Consider the following 21,673-nt stretch of genomic DNA (forward strand, 5'->3'; position numbering starts at 1 on the left):
GAACAGCAGGATGAGCTCAGTGTTGCAAGCGGCTGCACAAACAAACACAGTTTTTTAACAGCCCACATTTCTTCCTCTTTTCTATTTGTAAAGAAAAAGGTCATTCAAGTTTTTCTGGGACAATTCTGGTGCTCGAGTTATTTTATTCATGTGTTTTCTGGCAGAATTTGTGGCATTTTGGAACATGTACTTGCAATTTTCTTCATCCGAGTCTCTGCTGATCTTTGAGCAATATGGGAGCCTTTATCTACTTTTAATGTCAGTGTTTGACAAAGATAGGCACAAAAAGGAGCAAGTAAAATCAAACACCCACAGGGACTTTTTGGGAGATTCTACTGTTTCTGCTCTAAACTTAAATTCTAAGCTCCTCAGTAGTCCTGAATAGAATGTTTTTCTTTACCCAATCCCATCTGTTTGTTCAACAAAATTACTGTTTCCTCGCTTTTGTCGCCGTGTGTTTTATCCATGCAGTCACAGCTCCTTCCTTAGATCACGTTTAGATGCAAAGCAAAGGGGAGCTGGACTCACATGTGTTGGAAAAGTCCTGGCAAAGTCATTTGTCAACTCATAACTCATTCCTCATAAATATGCATCAGGGACAGGGTACAACGGTTTAAAGTACTGCACATGTTCCGTCAAACCAACAGCAAATTGTCAGTTTTTTCCCCGAGTAGATGAGAACTGTTTAAGATGTGGGCGACCATACGTTTTTGACTTGTCTGCAAAAAGATTTATGAACAGAGATTTTTGATCGTATCCCTTAAGACAGTCAAGCTTCCCGCTAACCAAGTCACAGTTGTGGGTCGTCTACACTTTGCCTGGTGACTGATTCTCTTCAAGTGGAAAAAGACCTCACCACCATGTCATAAACACTGGCTGGAGGATGTAATGGCACGCCCCAAACATGAACTGCTACAGCAAACTACTCTTGGCTCAACCAGAATTGTTTTAAACATCTGGCAAACTTTCTGCCTGTGTTCTCAAAATTGGACAAATTCCCATTAACATGTTAGGCTTAGTATGGTGGGGTGGGTGGGTTTGTGTGAGTGGATCCTAAGTTTATTTGTACTCTGAAATGGTAACAATATGTGACAATGTCCTTTAGTCTTTTGTTTTTGTCTTCTTCACAGTGTTTCAAAATTCATCCTGACCACATTCATTTGTGGTTTGTGGGTCCCACCATCAGACAAACCAGACTGGCAAGAGACTAAGGGTGGAATCTGGGATTGCGTTCTGTGTTGGCCTTATCTCCTTGCTGTTTGTTAACAGTCACAGAGTCCATCATTTGCAGCAGCACTGTTATCTCAGCGACACAGGCGACACGAGCAGAATGCTAGAGCAGCTGCTTTCGTCTCAGGCCAAAGTGCAAACAATGGAGAGTCATGTAAAAATGATTCAAACTGCGCAACTAGTGGAGCTTAATCAATCTTTATGATCTTTATGACCTTTACAATGAGATGTTTAAACAGCCTTAGCATAGAGAAAAAAAAGTAAACCCTGAAGTCACCCCTATAGCTTCATAAATGTTGCCAGTTAAGGGAAGGATATTTAGGTCGACGGTACATATCGTCTTCTAATTATATAGTTCGGAGCAGAATGGCGGGGCGAAGTTGTTCTGTCCCTGTTCTGCCATCAGAGGTAGCAACAGAGGTGTCACATAGGCGAGAAGGTAGCAATGTGTAACTTTGGAGCCAGCAGGACGCAAGAGTGCTGTGTGTATATGAAGCTCCTACTGTTTGTTTACACGATGGCCTTGTGCTTCTGCAATGCCTTAGCACAATTTGACATCACACACTGTGACACCAATATTAAGCTCTTGCAGATGCAATGCGTAAATAACAAGTTGTACCCTGCCCTTTTGTTGAATAACAATCTAAAAGGGGCTTATGATCGAGCTTATACCATTACATTTGAAACCCTTGTAACGTTGCGACCGTCATCACTGCTAATTCTGCAGACTTGCTGATGATAATTGTTGATTATGTACCTCCTGCATTTTTGTTAGGTGCTGTTTGTCTTCTTTGAAGCATCCAAGGCTAGTTATAACCACTGATAATGGGCAGCTCAATAGACGAAATACAATGGGAAGTACTGATTTTACCAACTTTGTTACCAGTTAAGAGTTAACTGCCAACGTTCACAAATTAAGATGTGTTTTATCATTTATTTAAAATGTTTTATCTTATCAAATAAATAGCAGTGAAATGATGAAAACATGCAGTGGACATTATCAGGGATATGATGAAGTGATGATATGTGATGATTTAGTTTAGTTTTACTTCAATTACAGCAACAACATTCATGACACATTCATCTTGACCTTTCTACACAACCTGTTGGAACCAACATTTATCCATCCATTAATTTTTTTGTATAAAAGATCATCATTATCTTACCCTGTGGAGGGGGTCATGATGCAGCCTCCCCGATCAGCGGTCATCCTACAGCCACAGCCGCGCTCTGGGGTGTCGTGGTTCATGCCAAAATTGTGTCCAAGCTCGTGTGCCAAAGTCACGGCTGCACCCAGTGGGTTCTCAGAGTGATCCTGGAATGGATCCCAGTACATTAGAACATATGAAGTGTTTAACCTTGTGTGAAGTTTAATCAAATTTACTTGAGCAAGCATTCCAAAATAAAAAAAAAGTAATGTCACTGTCACTCAAAAAATACCCCTCGAAATCGAGTAAAAGGATAACGCTGAAATCACATTTTAACAGATTCCCAAAACCATCCAATATGCCTCCTCATCCCTCTTCCATTACTCATTCTCCTCATGGAGACCTGAATTCATCTGCCATTCTATTACCCCTGCAGACCCAATCATACCTGCTGCTAGGGGAAACAAGCTCCATAAACCAGGCGCCGTATGACTCGCCACTGAATTGATAAGCAGGACAGCTGCCCTTCACGAGGCAGAGAGAGATGGAGAATGAGTGAGAGAGGTGGAAGATTCAGTTTCCCCATGTTTGGTAGATAGACAGTTTGAGAGGGGTACTGGGAGGAGGTCAGTAAAGAATGGGGACGTTTGGAAGGTAACTGACAGAATGACCAAATCCTATCCACCTTCAGTTACATCATGCTGTGACGAAACGATCATTTTCTCATTATATTTGAATCAACTTGTGATTAAAGGTGCACAGCTACAAGACTCAGCTTTTACAAATGATATTTTTTTTCACTAATGTTACATAACAGAGAAACACTCGGCAATCAACACATTTTATGGATCTTGCATCATCTCTCACATTTATATTGAAAAAACAGCAAGCCTAATGCATCCATGTTTACCCACCAACCCCTTTTAAAGCCCACTTATTAATGTAGGGCAAGTAATGTACAATACGATACGATGCGATACGATACACTCTATCGTCACATAATACTGGACTCCCTTTTAGGGAATTAAGGACTATTTTTTTTCAGGTGGCAGTTGACTAGTCATGAGACGAGAAGGTAGGAAGAAATTAGTCCAGGACTTAACCCATGACAAAGCAATGATCAAGCTAATACATTTACAGAGCATTATAGATGGAGGTGGATCTGCTTATGTTAAGAACCCAGCTATGCTAGCTGTTTAGTGCCTACTTGTTTTATATTTTACTGATATGGTTTTATTATTATCCTCAACTGGTTTTCCCCCAGAAAAAAAAATTCCCCAAAACCTTGGACTGTTCCTTTCATTGCAGTCATTTCCCCCACTCCTTATTTTAGTATAGATCTACATTCACGTCATGTCCGTCCTGGTAAATTATTAATACTGTGGTTATGTTTATTCAAAGATAAACTTAACACATCTGCAGGTTTCACAGAGAAAAGTATTATGAGTAACTGTGAGCCATGAATGAGTCTACAATAACTCACCTCGAAACACAATAAATTATGAGACTGAATGCCCATTACAAATATCTGCCAACATGCAGCCAGGAGAATCGAGTTCCAGCTTAATGACCAATAAAAAACTGTACAACGGTCTGAATTGTATTAAACTCTTTGTAAAGTATCTCAAATCTGGAAATCCCAGAGAAAGAGTTTGCCCACATAGCTATTGTTTATCTTACTGTGGTCTTATGTTCTCCACCATGTACATGAGAAAATCACATGCTTCCAATGAAGGGGGGTCATAAGTTGGAGTTGAGGCCAGGCCAAGTTATTTTCTCTGATTACAGAGGAGCGTCAGGGGGAATACTCCCCGCCTTTTAACAAGAAAGATGGGAAAACTCCCCTCTTCCTCTGTCATGTTTATCAGCGTCTCTCTCTCTCTCCCTGTGTGCCATTTTTGGTTGACTGCTTCCACACAACAAAGGGTAATATCAGAGTCAGCAGAAATGGATGAAACTGTTGGAAGCCACAGTCATTACTCTGAAGCAGCTAGGAGCTGCTGCTGTGATAGTAAGAAATTGATAGTGTTGGTCACAGGAAATGCTCTGATAGTCCTTCTGATATCATTTCCAGCCATGTGAGAAAAGAACTCCCACAAAAGAAAATCTTATAAAAGACATTGGCCCGGTTTAATCCAAACCATTCACATATAAAGTCTCATGTCAGCAAATATAAAAGAAGATGGAATCATTTTTAATATAAACAGACAAAAAACATGCAGACCACATAAAGGATTTGAGCCTGATTAACACACATGGTAGTGTCTGGTTTGAGAAATGGCTCATGTCATATGGCCGCCCTCTAACTGGTTACACAGCCCTTTAATCTCAGTCCAAACCATCTGCCATCTGTAAATAATGGGGAAGACAAACATCTGGAGAAGCCTCAGCACTGCCACAGCCAGCAGAAAACATATCTGTTAATGGGGGATGCACATCTGGGCCAGGGTGTAATAGCATTGGGCTGATAACCACTTAGTGATTTGGCAGGCAGCTAATTTACGATGCGTAAAAATGTATTAGGGCATAGGACATTTTTGGGGCATTTTGATACAAATGTTATAAACAATGAATCAAGTTAAATTAGTGTGCAAAATGGTGTTAATGGTGAGGGCGAGGGAGTGTCAGCACAGATATCACTGAGGTTAAAAGCACGACTTCCTGCCAGACCTATCCGTAAAACACTGAACACCTTTTCTGTGTAAATCACGCCTGGATTTGTGTTCGCCCCTCAACTCAGAACAATATCCACACTGATAGGATCAAGCTACACAGAGGAAGAAGAAGGGTGGAGGAACGGTGGGAGAAGCCAGAAGGTTTTATACTCACCATGACAATGCCTCCAGACTGCTCAACTGTGCACATGCTCATAATTGGCGCCATGCCAATGGTGGTGCCCTGGAAGTAGACCCCACTGCAGAGAGGACAAGAGGAGGTCTGGTCTTGATTTTAACTCATAACTTAAGCTAGTATTCCAAAGCATCAATGATGTTTAAATTCATTTTCTCAGCAAGGTTTGAAATGTTTTGTATGATCTTTGTTTAAAAAGAGCAATAGTTTAACATCAAACAACTACATAATCTGCATTCAAAAATATAAATCCCATCAAGTATCAGGAAGAGGTATCAGACAGCAAGTTGAGAAGCTGTTAGTGACTTTTTTTTTTTTTTACTTCTTCACCCAAAGGGAGGCAGGCTTAAAAAGGGAATACACATTGAAAATATGCTGAGAGCTGTTTTTTTTTGTCATGGTTTATTGTCAGTGTGAAAGGTTTGGTTTTAAATGATTGTGTAATAGTGATGTTGGGCAGGGCTTTCTACTGTATGTGATGTAGATTTTAACACAAGTTGATTATACTGTAAGAGTAATATATAAACCTCAATTTTCTAAACATATATGAAATGATGGCAGTTAGATGCAAAGGGAACCAAGTATGAATCTAAAATGAGCACAAATGCTAAGTACAACTGATTTTGAATGGTGATTTTAGGATCTGTCCGAACAAATAAGTATGTTAATGTGTTCATTTTTTAATTAAATTTCCACCTTATGAGCTGAGCGTTATCATGAGGTCTCTGAGGCAGCAGCTTGACTTTCCTCCAGTCCAGGAACTCGTGCAGGGTGGTGAAAGGATCCTGGGTGATGGGACATTTATCAGAGTCACTCCATACCTCCAGACCCACGAGAGCCACTCGGATATCCAGGGCCCTGTAGAACTAAACGGCAGCATGTGGATAGGCAGAGAGTAAAGAGGATATAAAGGATTAATGGAGCCTAGATAACATGAATGACTGAACAGATGCGTATGGCAGTATTATAGCATTTTACCTTCGTTAACTTAATTCACTGTACATATTACATTTATTTTAACCCTGGCAGCTTTAAAACCTCTCCGTGCACAAGAATCATGTTTTTAACATGATCACAGCATGTGCTCTTCATATCGCCATCCATGTTTTTCTTGTATAAATCCATCTGCCTATATATATCTGCTAGCAATAGATCCTCAACCCTGGCAGAGGTTTGAGACGGACTAAAAGCAGCTGTTTGAGCAGGACATTAATTTATCACACAGTCATCCCATTAATCTCTGCTGCCAGCTATATTTCTATTTTAAAAAAGTGATTTATCCCTCCTGCGCTGAGAGGAGAGGATGTTTTACCTTGTCCACATAATTGGCTATCTCTGCCAGTCTCTGTTTCACCTTCTCCACATCCCTCCCCTGTTTCTGAAACTGAAAAGAAAACGACATGTTAACAGTGGTGGTGATGGAAGCACGCTGACACGTAGCTGTGTTGCATGAAGACCTAAATGATACTGTAAGCAGTCTTTTCCAGAACTAAACAGCATAAAACAACACAGAACACCCAGAAAGGCAATATGTTTTACTGTGTGTTAGGCAGCTTGTCAAGCTGTGACCATCTGGATACAGAAAAACCTCCTAGTGTTAGAGAGACACATGGCATGGCTGCAGGAAGAGTCTATATTGGCAGATCTGACAGCCGGTAAAGTTTTGGATCCAAACTGCAGCAAAGTCAGACCCACTTGTTCCATCCTACTACTGCCTCCACCTGCATTGGTGCTTGAGCCTGACAACATTTGGGATCTCTTATTCTTCCCACTATTTCCTTTCCTTCCACTCAGTTTCGCTGGTATTAGCAGCACACTGCCAGGAGGAAACACCCCCCCCCCCCCCCCCCCCCCCCCCCCCATGAGCTTGTCAGTGCTACAGGAGACTCTTCTGTATCCACACGGCTTTTTCCTGTTTCCTGTCTGCTCCGCTGGGGAATCATTCAGCACTTCCCGTCAAAACCTAGCCTCTGCCACAAGACCACAGTGCTTGTTGCACACTGACCTAATTCTGCAGCTCCATTGGGACAGGCTTTACTGTTACTACAGCTTACCCTGCTAAACCATGAAGGGCTGCTGTTGTTTCAGTGTGTGTTTTTTTTGTTTGTTTGGTGTAGCAGTGCATTTGTGGTGCATTACCTCTCTGTTGTCTGCAACAATGATCAGCTCGACATACTTGGTTGTCTTCTGGGCATGCCTTTTATGCTGAAGATAAAACAGAGATGCTGCAAATGAGATTTGCTCCAAAATATTTAAAACAGCTTTTTTTTTTTTTTTTCAGTTGATCCTCCAACGGATGAGTCCACTTTTTGAGTAAACTTTATCCTGGGACAATAAACCGTGACACACAAATGTATTCCTCTCTGTGGACCCTTCTTGAAAGCCCTAAGATAAACCTGCACTACACATGTTTGGTCTCTTAACGAGAGCTTGATAAGATAAATCTTAAATGATGTAGTTGCCAACTAAGTCTTGGCTTTATGAACTAACATGACCCCTGGATTAACTACTGTACATCATTTCATTGTAAGACGTTAACTTTTGTATATAATAAAAAAATATTTATAAATTCTGGTTGGTGTTTTTTGTTTTGGATTTTGAAAATTTCAAAAAAATCAGAGAATCGAAAAAGACCAAGTACTTTGAGTTTTCTGTTGTATCACTACACTGATTTACACCCTCGTTAAAATTCTAGTGGTAGCTTCATATTTAATTTTTGCAACAACAACAAAAAGGAAGTTGAAAAAAATCATACAATCTGCTTAAATAAAGCTAGCTGCTACCAGCCTAGGCAGAACTAATGCTCTTCTAAAAAATGCAAAGCCCCAAAATTACTCAGGGGTCATTAAGTACTGTATGCTGGTAGCTTCCACTTCCTGACTCATATGAAGTTTTTTAATGCTTGGGAATAGCGGCAGATGGATGCTGCACCTGTTCCATGTAAATGATTGGCCAAACCTGCATGGGCCCTCGCCTTTGGGCTCAAATGCAGATAAAATGTGTCAAGCCCAAGGCATCATCCTCTGGGAACCTATCCAATTTGGTCAGCTTGCCAATTTGCTGATCTTTGGTCAAATGCCAATTCATCTTTCATAAAGTGAATGAAAGTGATTCTCTTCAGGAGCGTTTGTCAATTAAACTAAAAGAGAACAACATTTAGCTTTGAACTGTAATATCCATTGGCTTTAAAAACAAGATTTGTGATGAAAGAAAACAAAATGATACTGCTCTCACCCTGGAGTGAAAAGATTGGAAGGGACTTTTGATGTGGTTTTCTGGGGCAATTGAGGACATATTGAAGCCGTGGCCGCAGGCTCCTGGGGTCAGTCTGAGTTCTTCCCCGTGGTAGATGAAGTGAGCACAGTTGTCATTGCCAGACACCGGCTCAATGATGAATGTTCTGTTCTCAAGTGCGATGAAGCCTCTGCACAGACAGAAGCGCAAATCTGAAAACAAAGCCTCAAAGCGTAACCAATCTCTCCAATGTAGAATTTGATCAATTGTGGCTCTCTCTATTGGAATATGTGACAACTGAGGAAGGGCCCTTTTCTCCACTTGACCAATTTAATTGAAGCCAAATGAAACAAAACTATTTATTTTTTTGGCAACAGGGCCAAGCCATACAGTAGCTTTTATCACTGGCATTGTTAGGGTAAAACTTATCTTAGCTCTATCCAACAAAGCTCTCTGCAGAATTCACAAATGAGTACAGAATTTTTATGAACCACTTTCTTTATGTAGATTAACATCAAAATCATCACATCCCATGCTTCAGATCAATAATATTTAACCCAAATCTACAGAAAGTTTTCCTTATCATAAGCCGTTATTGACTTGATTAAAAGGTCAACATTGCACATGCCTCCAAAAAATGTTGTTTACTTAAGCAGAGGATAACGGTGAGTATTTCAAGACTTTGTTGCTGATGCCCAAATCCCAAATCTTCGAACTGTGGTCGTTCATTAGCAACAACTGGATGCCAATTACTGCCAAAATGAGTGCAAATATTTACTGGACGTCTCCGTGGACAAAGACAACGAGGCATGACATTTTCCACTATTCCTGCGGGTCACACATCAACTCACTGACAGCGCACTTAAGGGGCTTAGGAGGGATGGGCCGCTCTGCCGAATGACTATAAGTAAATATAAACATTGCAGTGGCAAATAGCACTTAAAGGGCAGTGCTGAGATGCTGCTTGAATACAAAATGAGTGATGATTGTGATTCCTACCGAAGGCCTGAGCAGGTGCTGAGGGAGACATCAGAGTCTGGATGCGCCTGCACTTCGCCATGGTAGTAGCAGTTGTCCTAAAAGAGATAAAGAGTTATTTGTTTTTTTTATGAGGCACTACCTGACTTCCATACCACCATCAACCTCTGATCACTAGCTCCTGTGGGCTTACAAAGGCTTGGGTGGGTTAAGTTCTCTCTCACACACACTGCAGCCAAGATCAGCAACATGGTATCAGCCACAACTTTACGTTTCTTTGTGAATTTGTTTCACATCATTTTGCAATAAAAAAATTTTGATGACTGATTTTTTTTCGTCTTCTTTATGTTGCTTTCCAAGAGCTTTAACAATCTGCGATCAAAAGAGGACTAGATACAGTGGAACTGTCTTTCCTTTCATCAACTTCTGCACAAAGTAGTCTTTATGAAACAGACAATGCTGGGAAAAAAAAAGAAGGAGAAGAAACGACACAGATGGGAGTTGACAGTAATATAGTAATTGTCTTTCTTTTATCATTCCACTAGAGAGGTCTGGTAGAAAGAAAAGAGGGCATTTAAGGCTCCTCAGACACAATGAAAACGACTTTGTCTGAATGCAAGGAGAGCAGAGGAAGTCACCGTCTTCAGGAGGGACACAGGTCTCCATTCACTGTTTGGAAGTATTCAATTCCTCTTAAATCAACTGTCATTTGTCACTAAGCAGACCATTTCTCATCCCCAATACTGAAACGCAGGAGGAAATACTTTGGGGTGAGATTTGGGTTATGATTCATGCAATGAAAAAAGCCTTTTGATTCTTCGCTCTTCTGTTTGACAATTACAGTAGAAAGACTGAGCCAGGTGGTGATGAAATTGTGGCCCATTACATTATGTTTAAAAATAGAGCGGCTACAAAGGCTCTGTGCTGAGGCTATGCCTGACCTAGATTACTTCACCTTTCTTTCAAGAAAACATCAGGCAGCAATAGTGATTGTCTCCCTCGGTTATCCTCAATATGTCTGTGATTTTAAAGCAAGTGGATTATTAAGTCATAAGATTATTTTTAGAGGATTTTCCTGAAGCTACACAAAAGCAGAACAGAGATGGAATACATGGTGTACCCTGTATTCTGCAGTTGTTTTAGTTTTATTTCCCCCTAGGTGTCTTGAAGGGAGCAGTTCATCTTTTTTGTGAATGTGAGACAGTAGTAATATTGTTCTTACTGTTCAGTGAAGAAACATTTACTACATATGTTACCTATTTTTATTTTCCAAAGAATCAGACGATCAAATTTTGAAATTTTGGGTTGTACTATAACTAAATATTTAAAGCAACAGTATGCAACGTTCTACCTTAAAACAGTATTTTTAAAGGTCCATTTAATAGCACAATAACTTTCAATAAGGAGAATGGCGTCCCTCCCGTGCCCACAGCACGGCCTGATCGCCTGTTTACTGCAGTATGAAACTTGGATTGCTTTGATATAATGACTGAGGGTAAGAGGAAGAGGTTGGTGAGGGATGAAGCTAAAAGAGAAAAAGTGAAAGTGACCGAGCAAGAAGCGTGTGCAAGCCTGAATATATTATTATTCAGAACAGATTTTAACGTAATGCAAGGCCGTATTGTTATCCGTGTCTTCACTGTCTTGTGTTGAGCAGCGTTAACAGGGGCAGAAAGTCACTGAGCCCAATTTATGTCTCAGGTTTGCATACAAATAAATAAATCCATACCACGCCAAAGGGGTTTCTTTTTCCTTGTCGATTTTCAAATAAGCTTTACAAGTGTGGTAACCTACAAACGTACCTCAATTAGCATGTAACAAATGACACTCTCCGATATAGCGATTTTGGCCACAGCGCATAGATACCATGGCAACAGCTGAATACACATCCACATACTCTATGCAAAGAGTTTGCAACAAGGGGCTGAAGATGCTTGCAGAGTCAGGTTGATCAGCTTCTTGCAATGTCTTGGGGCGCCAAAGTGCATCAAACTAATTTCCTACCTATTGTTGCTCTAAATAAGGTGCTATGTGTGACAAAAATATTTGCACAGCGTGAGCTTTTAATGGCTGATCCGACACAACTCCTACTTCTACAGGGATTCATTTATGTCTTGTTTAACGGTGCAGGTTCATTATCATAGGTGTTGAATTGTGTGCTGGACCAGCAGCAGGAAAAAACGTGATTTATTTCCGTCAGATCGTGGTGTTTTAGCGTATAACTCAGAGGATGCCAGAGTTTATTTTACAGTCCTTGTCATTCCTCTGATGCCTGATAACCGTATGTCTGAGTTCAGTGACAGCAGGTACTGAAGGCGTGCAGCTGTTTGAGGCTTATCTAAGACAATACAGTGCATCTATTTGACAGCCTGATGCAATGCTTGTAACTTCCGCCCACTTAAAATTAAAAGGTGTGTGTATGAGAGAGAGATGGGGGAAAGCTGTTTGCATAGCTATGCAGTAAATAGACTTGTCAGTCAACACACAATTACCAAACATTCCCCCTCTGAGCATCAAGCAACCTGTCAAACTGTCAAACTGTCTCACAGTAGCTCTATTAAACAAGGATTTCCATCCAACTTAGCCTCAATCAAGGAAGGCACTGTTAAGTATTTTTTTTTAAAGCAGAATTAGAATTGTTGTTTTAAAGTATTTTTTTGGAACTTTAACAATGGCAGCTGAAAATGAAAACCTTTAGATAAGAAGGGAAACTACTCCTTCTACCTTATTTAAAATGAAAACACCTACATCATAGATTGAAGAATCAGTGTCCCTGTTTGTTTGTTTTTCATCTCCACAAACTCATTTCAACAAGACAATTGCCACAGAGACTTCTTGATTTGAAACTCTAAATGATCATCAATCTTCTCTTCATTTTTAAAAGAGGTGCAGCCACTTTTCTCTACTCAGCCAACACACCAAAAAAATAAATAGTCTGGAATAGATCAGCTGCTAATAGGGGATTCCAAAATAAAAACCCTGTTGGCAGAGTTGGCTGAAAAACATCCAGCATAAAACACAGCTTATCATCAAGTAGGCCACAGGACAGACTCAGTGTTCAGAAACTACCAGACGCTTTCATATACACACACTGTGTCATGTTGTGATGACGGGGAAGACAATTAAAACAGTCTTAATTCAATCCAAAATGCATTTTTTATCTAATGCATTAATTAATTGTACTTTAAAAATAATGTGCTATCAGTAAAAAAACAAAAACAAACAATATCTTTGTCAGTGAATTTTTGACAGTGTGCCAGTGGAGCAACACTGCATGTCCACTCTCGTCCATAAATGTCAAAAGCGTTTGAGTGTCACTGTACCGTTGTTTTGTGAGAACCGATGACTGCACTTCCATCCTCCTGGTAATGTGTCTCAGTGTAATGGCTTGCAAAAAGACCCCTATGAAAAGAACAGAAACAAAACAGGAAGAAATAGACACATTAAACATCCAGGTATTTTTTTCCCAGCATTGTTAATAGAAATTGATTTGAACAAGTCTGTTAAGAATCGTGCCAAGAAAAGTGGAGACTTGGTTTGGTATTTTGTGTAGATTCAGTGTTGCTTATAAGGATTTGGGAGATTTCTGAGGCTAGGAGGGACATGATTTTCTGTGAATTTAAAACGTGATTTGTACATGTCCTTAAATCCCCTGGCATCTTGCATGACTGAGTACAGTCCCTGCTGAGGTAATTATATAGTATGTGTGTGTTCTGTGCATTTGTGTGTGTGTGTGTGTGTGTGTGTGTGTGTGTGTGTGTGTGTGTGTGTGTGTGTGGAGATATTTTAAACTCTCAGTTTGTGTATGCTTTTTCTTCCTAAAGCCATGAGCAGATGGACACAGTGAGCCCCACCCCAAGCACTGGCAAAGGAGCAGCAGGAACACCCATCTTTTGCAGCTGCATAATTACCCTGACATCAGGCAATATGATCTCAGGATGTGTGTGTGTGTGTGTGTGTGTGTGTGTGTGTGTGTGTGTGTGTGTGTGTGTCTATGTCTGTGTGCATGTGTGTGCCAGAGAAGAGAGAGAGGACCAGAAAGTCACAAGGTACCAGCAAATGGAATGAACAAAAAAGGGACAAATTCTCAGAAAAAAAACTTTGTGTATGACAGGTACTGAAAAATGACTGTGTGAAATACACAAAAACCCTTCCCAATAGCAGAGTCAAAAGGTAAATAGGATGAAAAAAGTGTCACTTTGAATCCGTAGGCTAAGTACAAAACATTTCTAAAGGAAAACAAACTGTCAAAACTAAAACTTTAAGAATAGGTCATTTTTTTCTCTCTAAAAAAGAGGGGAGTCAAAATGACAGAGAGAGGTTTTCGTTTGAAAACGGTAATCCAGTGCTTGTCCAAGTCAGTGGAAATCATTCACATCCCAAATAACTCTGCCATCTCACACAGCCTGCATGGATCACAAACCACAAAAACACACACAATTCAACCGTAATGAGGGACTATACTAAGATTCTTTCAGCATGTTTTAGGGACATTTTTTTGACCGGTTTTGAAAATCGATCCTCCATGGATGATGCCTGACTGACTTTAACTTTGTTAAAAATGCATTATCGCTGTAATGTGCCTTATCATGTCATTAGCGAGCTCTAAATCTAATCTGATCAGCCAGCAGCATGTAATGACTTGAGCTCGGTATGTCTCATTACAAATGGGTTACACATCAGAAGGAAGGATTTGCTTAAAAACAAATTCCAAAATCTTCATACCAAGCAAACACATTGTTTAAAAATTACACTGAAAAATGTGGAGAAAGGAGGGCAAAGTCTAAATGCTGTACTTCACGATGTGGCAGTGAAGAAGGAATCTGTGTCATGTGAGCGTTAATTCCATGCAAATGCTCTCGTGCGGTTCTTTGAGCGAGCCAGCCTGGCCCCATGTATTATGATACACACTGTATTAAAGCTGCAGGTTTTACACGATGGACTCCGCCTGTAATCAACTTCTTTTGGCAAGATTACACAGAGGTTATGAGGGCTGTGAATGTTTACAGTGGGTTTGAGGAGAGTTCCCTCCGCCCTCGCTGGTTACCTTCCAGCTCTGTGGTTGTGGGATATCGTATCTTACAGCTGATGATCAGATGCTCTTGGTTGCCATTTCTGCCCCGCCTTTTTATCCTTCCCTCTTTGCCATTTTATTGTCACAGAATAAATCTGAGCTGTTGAGCCGACAACACCCCTTTAAAAACCTTGATTTGAGTTTCTCCAGAGCACATTGAAAAATAGGTTAAAATTTCACATTTTATTGAGCAGCCGTAGAGGCTTTTTACTCACTGCACCTAAGGCATGTCCTCATGTTTTTCCACAAGAACATTTCTTTCTGAATACTTCAGACCTTACACCTTCCTTTCCTAGCAACAGCTACCCACCTACATTACCATTTTTATAAAGGGAAGCATGCCACCAATGAAATCGCACCAACATTGGGATTGAGAATTGGTCTAAAATTTGCCTCATTTCTCGCCACAAACCCAGTGTGTATTCTCCAAATGCTGATTCAATTTCCTTCAAGTATGTTCAAAACGACAGCTGACAGATCTTCTGATTGGAACAGAATTGTTGAGCTTGTGATGGATGTGCAATGTGACTTTCTTTTCAATCCAGCAGAGGAAGATGATAGTCTCAGGGCCACACTGTCAAGTTATTCTACAACTGTAATTGTAGCATAGGTGGTAGCACCCTGTGAACCGAGAGTGTTCTCCTTTGCTATCATTCTGCATTATACAAACAAATGCACCAGACACATTGAACTTTTTTTCCAGCAAAACGTTACATAAATCTCTTGTAATTGCTTGTGTCAATAACCATTGATTCACTTCTCCTTAGTGTGTGTTGCGATTCATTACGCACAGCCTAACAACTAATTAAAGATTCACTAATGGTCGACCAGGTTAATTGTGATGAATGAGGGCCTCTTTAATAGCACCTTGGGGAGGCAGCCAGTACTGTTGTTCGTCTTCAAAAATAATCTCAGCCATTTATAAACTGCTCTTCAGAATAAATTACATTTCTTTGAAAATTAATTTACAGTCTGAATTATTGATTGCGAGATGAAGGGCTCCCCACACTTTCTTGAGTGTTTGAAAATAGTTCATAATTTACAATTCAAGTTGAACTTGTTAACACTAAGAACCTCTAGTGCCTGATGTCTCATGTTTTTTGTTTCCTTTCCATTTCTTGACATAAGTGGAGTGCGGACATCCAGTTTATCCTTCACTGCAGAAAGTCAATGGCTGCTAGAGATATGGAGCACAATGCAGGGACCAAACAGACAGCACAGCAGAAAAATTATTACATTACAGTGGACCATACATAACCTCTTATTCTTCTTCTGCTGCTGCATATAAAAGTGTCAGATATAGCTGGCTGTCGTATCTGAAATTGATTGCAGATAGAACTGTTTAGAACCGAACCTGTTGTGATGAGTTTTACTTGAAAAGAACAAATCAAATCATGCAGACACTGACAACCACAGTGTAATCAATGATGCTGAAGCCTGATGTGCTCCGCGTTGTTTACAGCAATAAGTTTTATTTTATTTATTTTTTTACACAATCATTTTCTTGTGCATCCACTGAGTACAATGTTCCTTTAAGCGTGGAGGCTCATTTACATATATGCAACTCCATGCTTCATGTAATAATTCCCCATTACGCAAAGCCCCTCAAGCATGAAACCATTTGAGAGAAATATGGCTCCTCTTGCTGTCTTTCTGCTTCCTTTGAAGACTGCTAACTTCAGTGATTTCTTTTAATCCCCTCTACCCCACAAGCCTAACCCTAAGCCGTCCTATAGCCGCTCCTTATGGCCCTTTACGCCCCAACTTGAAAAGGAGCAGACTACCACAGAGGGAGAGAAATATATAGACGAGAGAAGGAAATAAAGAGGTGTGGTTGACATGTCTAATTCTATTTCCACATACCGATGCGTTCCAAATTGATTTACATACAGCTCAGTGTCCCTTCAGCTTAGGCTTGGCTGTAGCTGGTGCATTGGATTGTACAAAGCCAGAGAGAGAGGAAGCCAGAGAGAGACAGAGAGAGAGAGAGGAAGATGAGGGTGGAAGGAGAAAATCCCCTGAAATGCAGAATTAGAGCATGTTCCCTCAGTCCACTCCTCTGGTTCTGTACAACATTACTCATGAACATGTGAACTTCTCTACTCGGCTGTTGTGAGAATGTTTTCTTTATCAGCATTAAATTCATCACTTATTATTATGTGGCAACCTTCCAGTATAATTGTGCCTTCTATCTTTGTAGAACAAGGTCTTCTTACTGACATATAAGGTGTAAAGCCAAGCTAGCAATTCAACTAAGATGTAGGCTTAATACTAAATGTATTTGAGCTCAATGCTAAAGTCAGTACACTTGTGTGTAGCTGTTTAAATGTTAAACATGGTCATGATAATGGTTTCTCTTGTAAGCATTGCAACATCTGACCCACCAATTAAGCTAAATGAAATGTCAGGAAAGTTTAACAATAATCCTATTGGGAACATGGATATGAGTACAGATCTCTTGTGCAGTCCATTCCAAAGACATTTCACATTTCAGGTATCAGTCGAGGTTACGAAATTTAGACTATTTTATCTTCTTGGAACAATCAATGGCTGCACCAGTTGTTGTTCTTTTGCAACCCCTCAAGCAGATGTGGAGATATTTCTGGAGATATTATGAAAGACTTATAATCCCATAGGGCATCACCAAAAGAATACTACGGATATATTTTGCAAAGCACAACATAACTGTCAAGATTCTTCAGGAGTCTGGACCAAAGTCGTGAACTGACCGACTAACTTAACGACCGTCTCAATCCTGCTGCTAGCGCGACTAAAAAGTCACATTAATGAGAGAGCAGACTTAAATGTTCCAATATAAACGCTCCAGCAGGCAGAAGACCAATATCAAACAAGCAGGCTAATGGGCCGATCCTATTTAAATATTGACTGACCAAAGCAAAGATAGCTCCTTAATGAGTCAAGATCCTCCCGGAATAATTCACAGAGCAGCTCGTTCACGTTAAATCATTCTGCAGCGAGTTCACATCAGGTCTGGATGACGACACTACTCGTGATAAGAAAAAAGGAAAGAAAGAAAGACACAAAAATAGTCATTTCTACCAGTTGTTTTTAGAGATTAAAGACCCGGAAAGGCCCTGCAGATACATATGTACCAATGACTCAATGACAGTCACCTGCCAGGCACACAACTTGAAAGCTACAGCGACAAGTAGGAGTAGTACAACTGGCTTTTATAGTCGACATTTCACATCAAAAACCAAATAAAAACCTGCCTCTTTGTTGTTCAATCATCAAGAGGGTAAACTCATTCAAACAACAATCTCTGTCTGTGTCCCTAACCTCAGGCTTCAAAGCACCGTGTGTGATGTGGCGCTGGAGGCGAGCGAAGTCATCACATCAGTAAAACAAACCACAGAGAGAGAAACAAGCCTCTCAGCACCAAAAAGCAGCAGTGAATGATGAATCATGGTATAGTGATACAGTTACATGACTCTTCCTCTAGACATACTATTTTAAATAAACAGAAGCATACAGGCATTCAGGGTAAAACATGAATTTCTTAAAATGTATTCAAATGACTTTTTCCTGGATGAGTAACATAACTGACCATATGATCTTCTTTATAGCTTCTTGACCTGATATCAACACAGACTTTACCCCCTTGGAAGAATATAGGTGTTGACAGGAAGTAATAAGTGGAAATGATAGCATGTGACGGTAAGGTCATACATGTATGATTTTTCTGGTTAGGGGCTTCTGCTGGTCAAGCACTGTTAGGCTAAAAAGACAACATCCCCAACCCCCCTAACGATAAGATTAACTTCATCATCATAGGAGGCATGTAAGGAGAAGGATATGCATGAATTGTCAGGCATTTCTTTTGGCATGTGAGTGAGAATATTACTGATGTGACTTCTCCCACAAGGCTTATTTTCATTTTATACCAATAACTTCATCGCTGTTTCTGTTAAGAGGACCAAACAGCAAATCAAGTGCATTTTAGATGAAATCACACGGCAACATTTGGATGAGATTGAGTCCTAACATATCCTCAGTTATCGCCTGAAAAAACCCTCTCAATTTCCCTTCAGTAAGTAGAAAACAGCGGTGATTGTCCAATTCTCCATTTATGAATGGATCAGAATTGCTGAGCTTCTCATGGATGAGCAAAATAACTTTCTTTACAACCAAAAACTGACCGTTTGTATCCTCATGTAAGATATAGGACATACATATGAGAGGAATCAATAGAGGATGATTGTGCACCAGCTGCCTTGTGTCTTGTGTGAGCGCCTGGAGTTTACAGATCATTGGAGTCAATCTCTTTCCTCTGGATATGCCCTCTCCCTGCAGTTTTTGTTTTCATTTTATAGCAAGGTGATGGTAACCTTATCTTTTATGCCTCCAGATATTTCTTCCTTTTACTACCCATTACTTTTTATTACCTTAGAGTCTTAAAAAGTCTTGCAGAAATTGGTCAAAGTACAAAGCTGCAGGTTCAAAAAAACCCACAGAGATCCAAAATATGTTGGTGTAAAGCCCAAACCCTTTTTTTCTTCCAATGAAAGCAGATGGCAAATAGGTGTGAAACATTGCAATTTGTACGGAGGATTTATCAATGTCAATATTTCCTTCGGTTGTGAACTAAAGCCAACACTGGTGAGGTACAGAAGAGCTGTTAATGAAAGAACTGTTTCATAGCTGCTGGCCTACATGTCCGGAATATTTAACACCATAAAACGATTCCCACACTACAACATATCTGACTGTATAAAGAGCATGATGTCATATTTCCCCTGCACCCTTTAAACGGAATAGTTAGACAAACCAGCGGGAGGGTAAATGCGCTCATCTATAGTACAGTAGGAGAGAAGCCTCTGCATTAATCATAGCCGATGGATGAGCTGCTATAAAGCATGCCTCACTTGTTCATCTTTTATAAAATAAGCGGTTTGTGTTCTCTACATATACCCCACCATGGAGGCTCTGTCGTAATGAAAGCTTTAACAGCTAAAACATAAGACCATGAATGTCAAATGTGTGTCAAAGGGAGTGTTTGAAATCTTTCTTTACAACTAAAAATGCAGCTCAGATGACTTCTGGGCACTGGATGATGATGGTATGAGCTCAAAAACGCCTTGAGGCAACATCTCCCAACACTAACAAGCACTGAACTGTAAACTCTTTATATGGTAAGCAGCTAAAAAAAAAATATGCTCATAAAAACAGAGCAATGATTGCATGCTTGATCCGTTTATTGAGGTAACTGATGCAAACAGTTTCAGTTCAATGCAATCTTGTTTTCATTATATTCAATCACTAATCAACAGGAAGAGACCAAATCCTCCCTGTACACTATCTTAGCTGGAGGCGTTGTTGCTCTCTCTGTAATAGATGTGAGTCATCCAATTGATAACGTCCATACGAAATGATGCTGATGATGATGTCATTTACCCTGCTTAATTCAGTGAGTGCGCTACACTGTGTCCACAACCTCAACATCAGAGTGCTTTTCATTGACGCTCAATGTTGCTAGGTTACGAAAGCTGTCATGTGGCACTTGTGCTTACCTTGGTAGTGACCATTGGGCCTGTTTTAAATTGCTTTGTATTCAAAAAAAAATTAAATGTAAAAACAAGAGGAAGGATTTGTGTCCTGGCATTAGCAGCAGCTCTAGGACTGGAAGCTGTCCTTACAAAAAACGAGTCTGAGTGTATGAGATAAACAAGGTGAAGCAAAGGCTGGGAGGACTGGTACAAGAGTTGCGTCATGGTTACTTACAAAGTGAGGTACAACATGATTGGGTTGTCATTGATTAGTTTCTTCTCTGCAATTGTGGTTAACAAAGTTGATACCAGAACACCTGCCCATTCTTGATTTTTGATTAACTATACATTGTTTTTTTTAATACCAAAAAAGGTGCTGCCAGCTCAGTGAACATAAGCCCTATTATTCAACTCCTCTAGTCATTCTGCATCGATCTTTCAGTTTCTCACAAGGTTTACAGAATACTGAAATTAATGACATTTTCAGCAAGCCAACTAGTGCTGGTGAAAATAAAACGTGGAACAAACATCTCAGTTTATATGACCTTTATGTCAACACATGTGAAGAACAGCCTCATTATCATCTCTGGTTTCATGTAACCATGTTTGAAAAACCCTGAAGAAAATCTAGCACATCATGCCTGAAAATGTATCACATTGATAAATGTTCCAAAATGAACTACAAAGAAAATATTGAAAACATATCATGCAAAAACACCGATTGTTTTTCACAATGTGCATACATGCCAAGCAGGTAAACGGCTGTTAGAGTCTCTCGAATGATTTTCGTCACACTCGAGCTAATATATGGCAAACAAGGCTGTGCAAATCTTCATTAAAAGTTTATGAGAAGAAGGAATTCTTAAGAACCTTTGGAAACAGTTTCTGTATGCCAGCATTGAACTGAGATGAACTGTTTTTTTTTTTGCTTTTGCTGCTTCAATATTCTCATCCACAACAAGCTGCACACCGGAACTAATGAGTGACTTGGGATCTTCAAGGGAGGTGGCCTATTATTATTCATTGAAAAAGAGTAAACAAATGGCATAAATGTTAATGTCAGAGGGTTCCATCGGCCCAATTAATCTATGGGGCCTCTCCTGGGCAGCCTCATTGTTCAGCCATATTTTTTATATCTTCACAGGAAATTTGCAATTAGGAGCTTAGCGGGGAAATATGAAAGATGTTTTTGTCTTTTATTATCATTCCCTTCTCTTTTATTTCCATCTTACTCTTTTCATACATTTACTCTAGTTTGTCTCTTTCTCCATCACACAGTAGTGCTGATCCTTGCCTTCCTCACATTTGGAAATCCTCTAAGTTGACACAGGGTAAACTTTGAGCAGTATGTATCACTTGCATGAGACAACTGCTTTAATACAACCTCGCCCCTCCACTGACTGCACACATCTCAGACCATCAGCTCTCCCGTCTCAGACCCCATGGAGCATACTTCCGTCCTCTTCTCACGTCATTTCACCCACTCTTTACACCTTCATGGATGCTGCGCTGATTCGCCAATAAGATAATAGCACACAATCTGTCATTCTCCCCTCCATTACCCTGCAAACATGGTGGAGATGGACACTTTCACTTGGCTCTGATGTATCATTTTTACATAAAGAATCAGAGGGAACGATCCGTCACTGACG

The 21,673-nt window shown here is 40.1% G+C and overlaps 1 protein-coding gene across 1 annotated transcript in view; it reads right to left on the reverse strand.

Moving 5' to 3' along the window:
* The window catches only part of adam12b (ADAM metallopeptidase domain 12b), a 76,147-nt gene that overhangs the window by 29,611 nt on the left and 24,863 nt on the right, over positions 1 to 21,673 (reverse strand). The window contains exons 4-11 of the mRNA XM_020639209.2: positions 12,764 to 12,842; positions 9,462 to 9,538; positions 8,463 to 8,652; positions 7,368 to 7,433; positions 6,541 to 6,612; positions 5,925 to 6,094; positions 5,208 to 5,292; positions 2,397 to 2,545 (exon numbers count right to left, since the gene is read on the reverse strand). Coding sequence (XP_020494865.1) covers positions 2,397 to 2,545; positions 5,208 to 5,292; positions 5,925 to 6,094; positions 6,541 to 6,612; positions 7,368 to 7,433; positions 8,463 to 8,652; positions 9,462 to 9,538; positions 12,764 to 12,842 — 888 coding nt within the window. The remainder of the gene's footprint in view (positions 1 to 2,396; positions 2,546 to 5,207; positions 5,293 to 5,924; positions 6,095 to 6,540; positions 6,613 to 7,367; positions 7,434 to 8,462; positions 8,653 to 9,461; positions 9,539 to 12,763; positions 12,843 to 21,673) is intronic.

Source organism: Labrus bergylta, chromosome 10 (genome assembly GCF_963930695.1).
Source record: "Labrus bergylta chromosome 10, fLabBer1.1, whole genome shotgun sequence".
Lineage (NCBI taxonomy): Eukaryota > Metazoa > Chordata > Actinopteri > Labriformes > Labridae > Labrus > Labrus bergylta.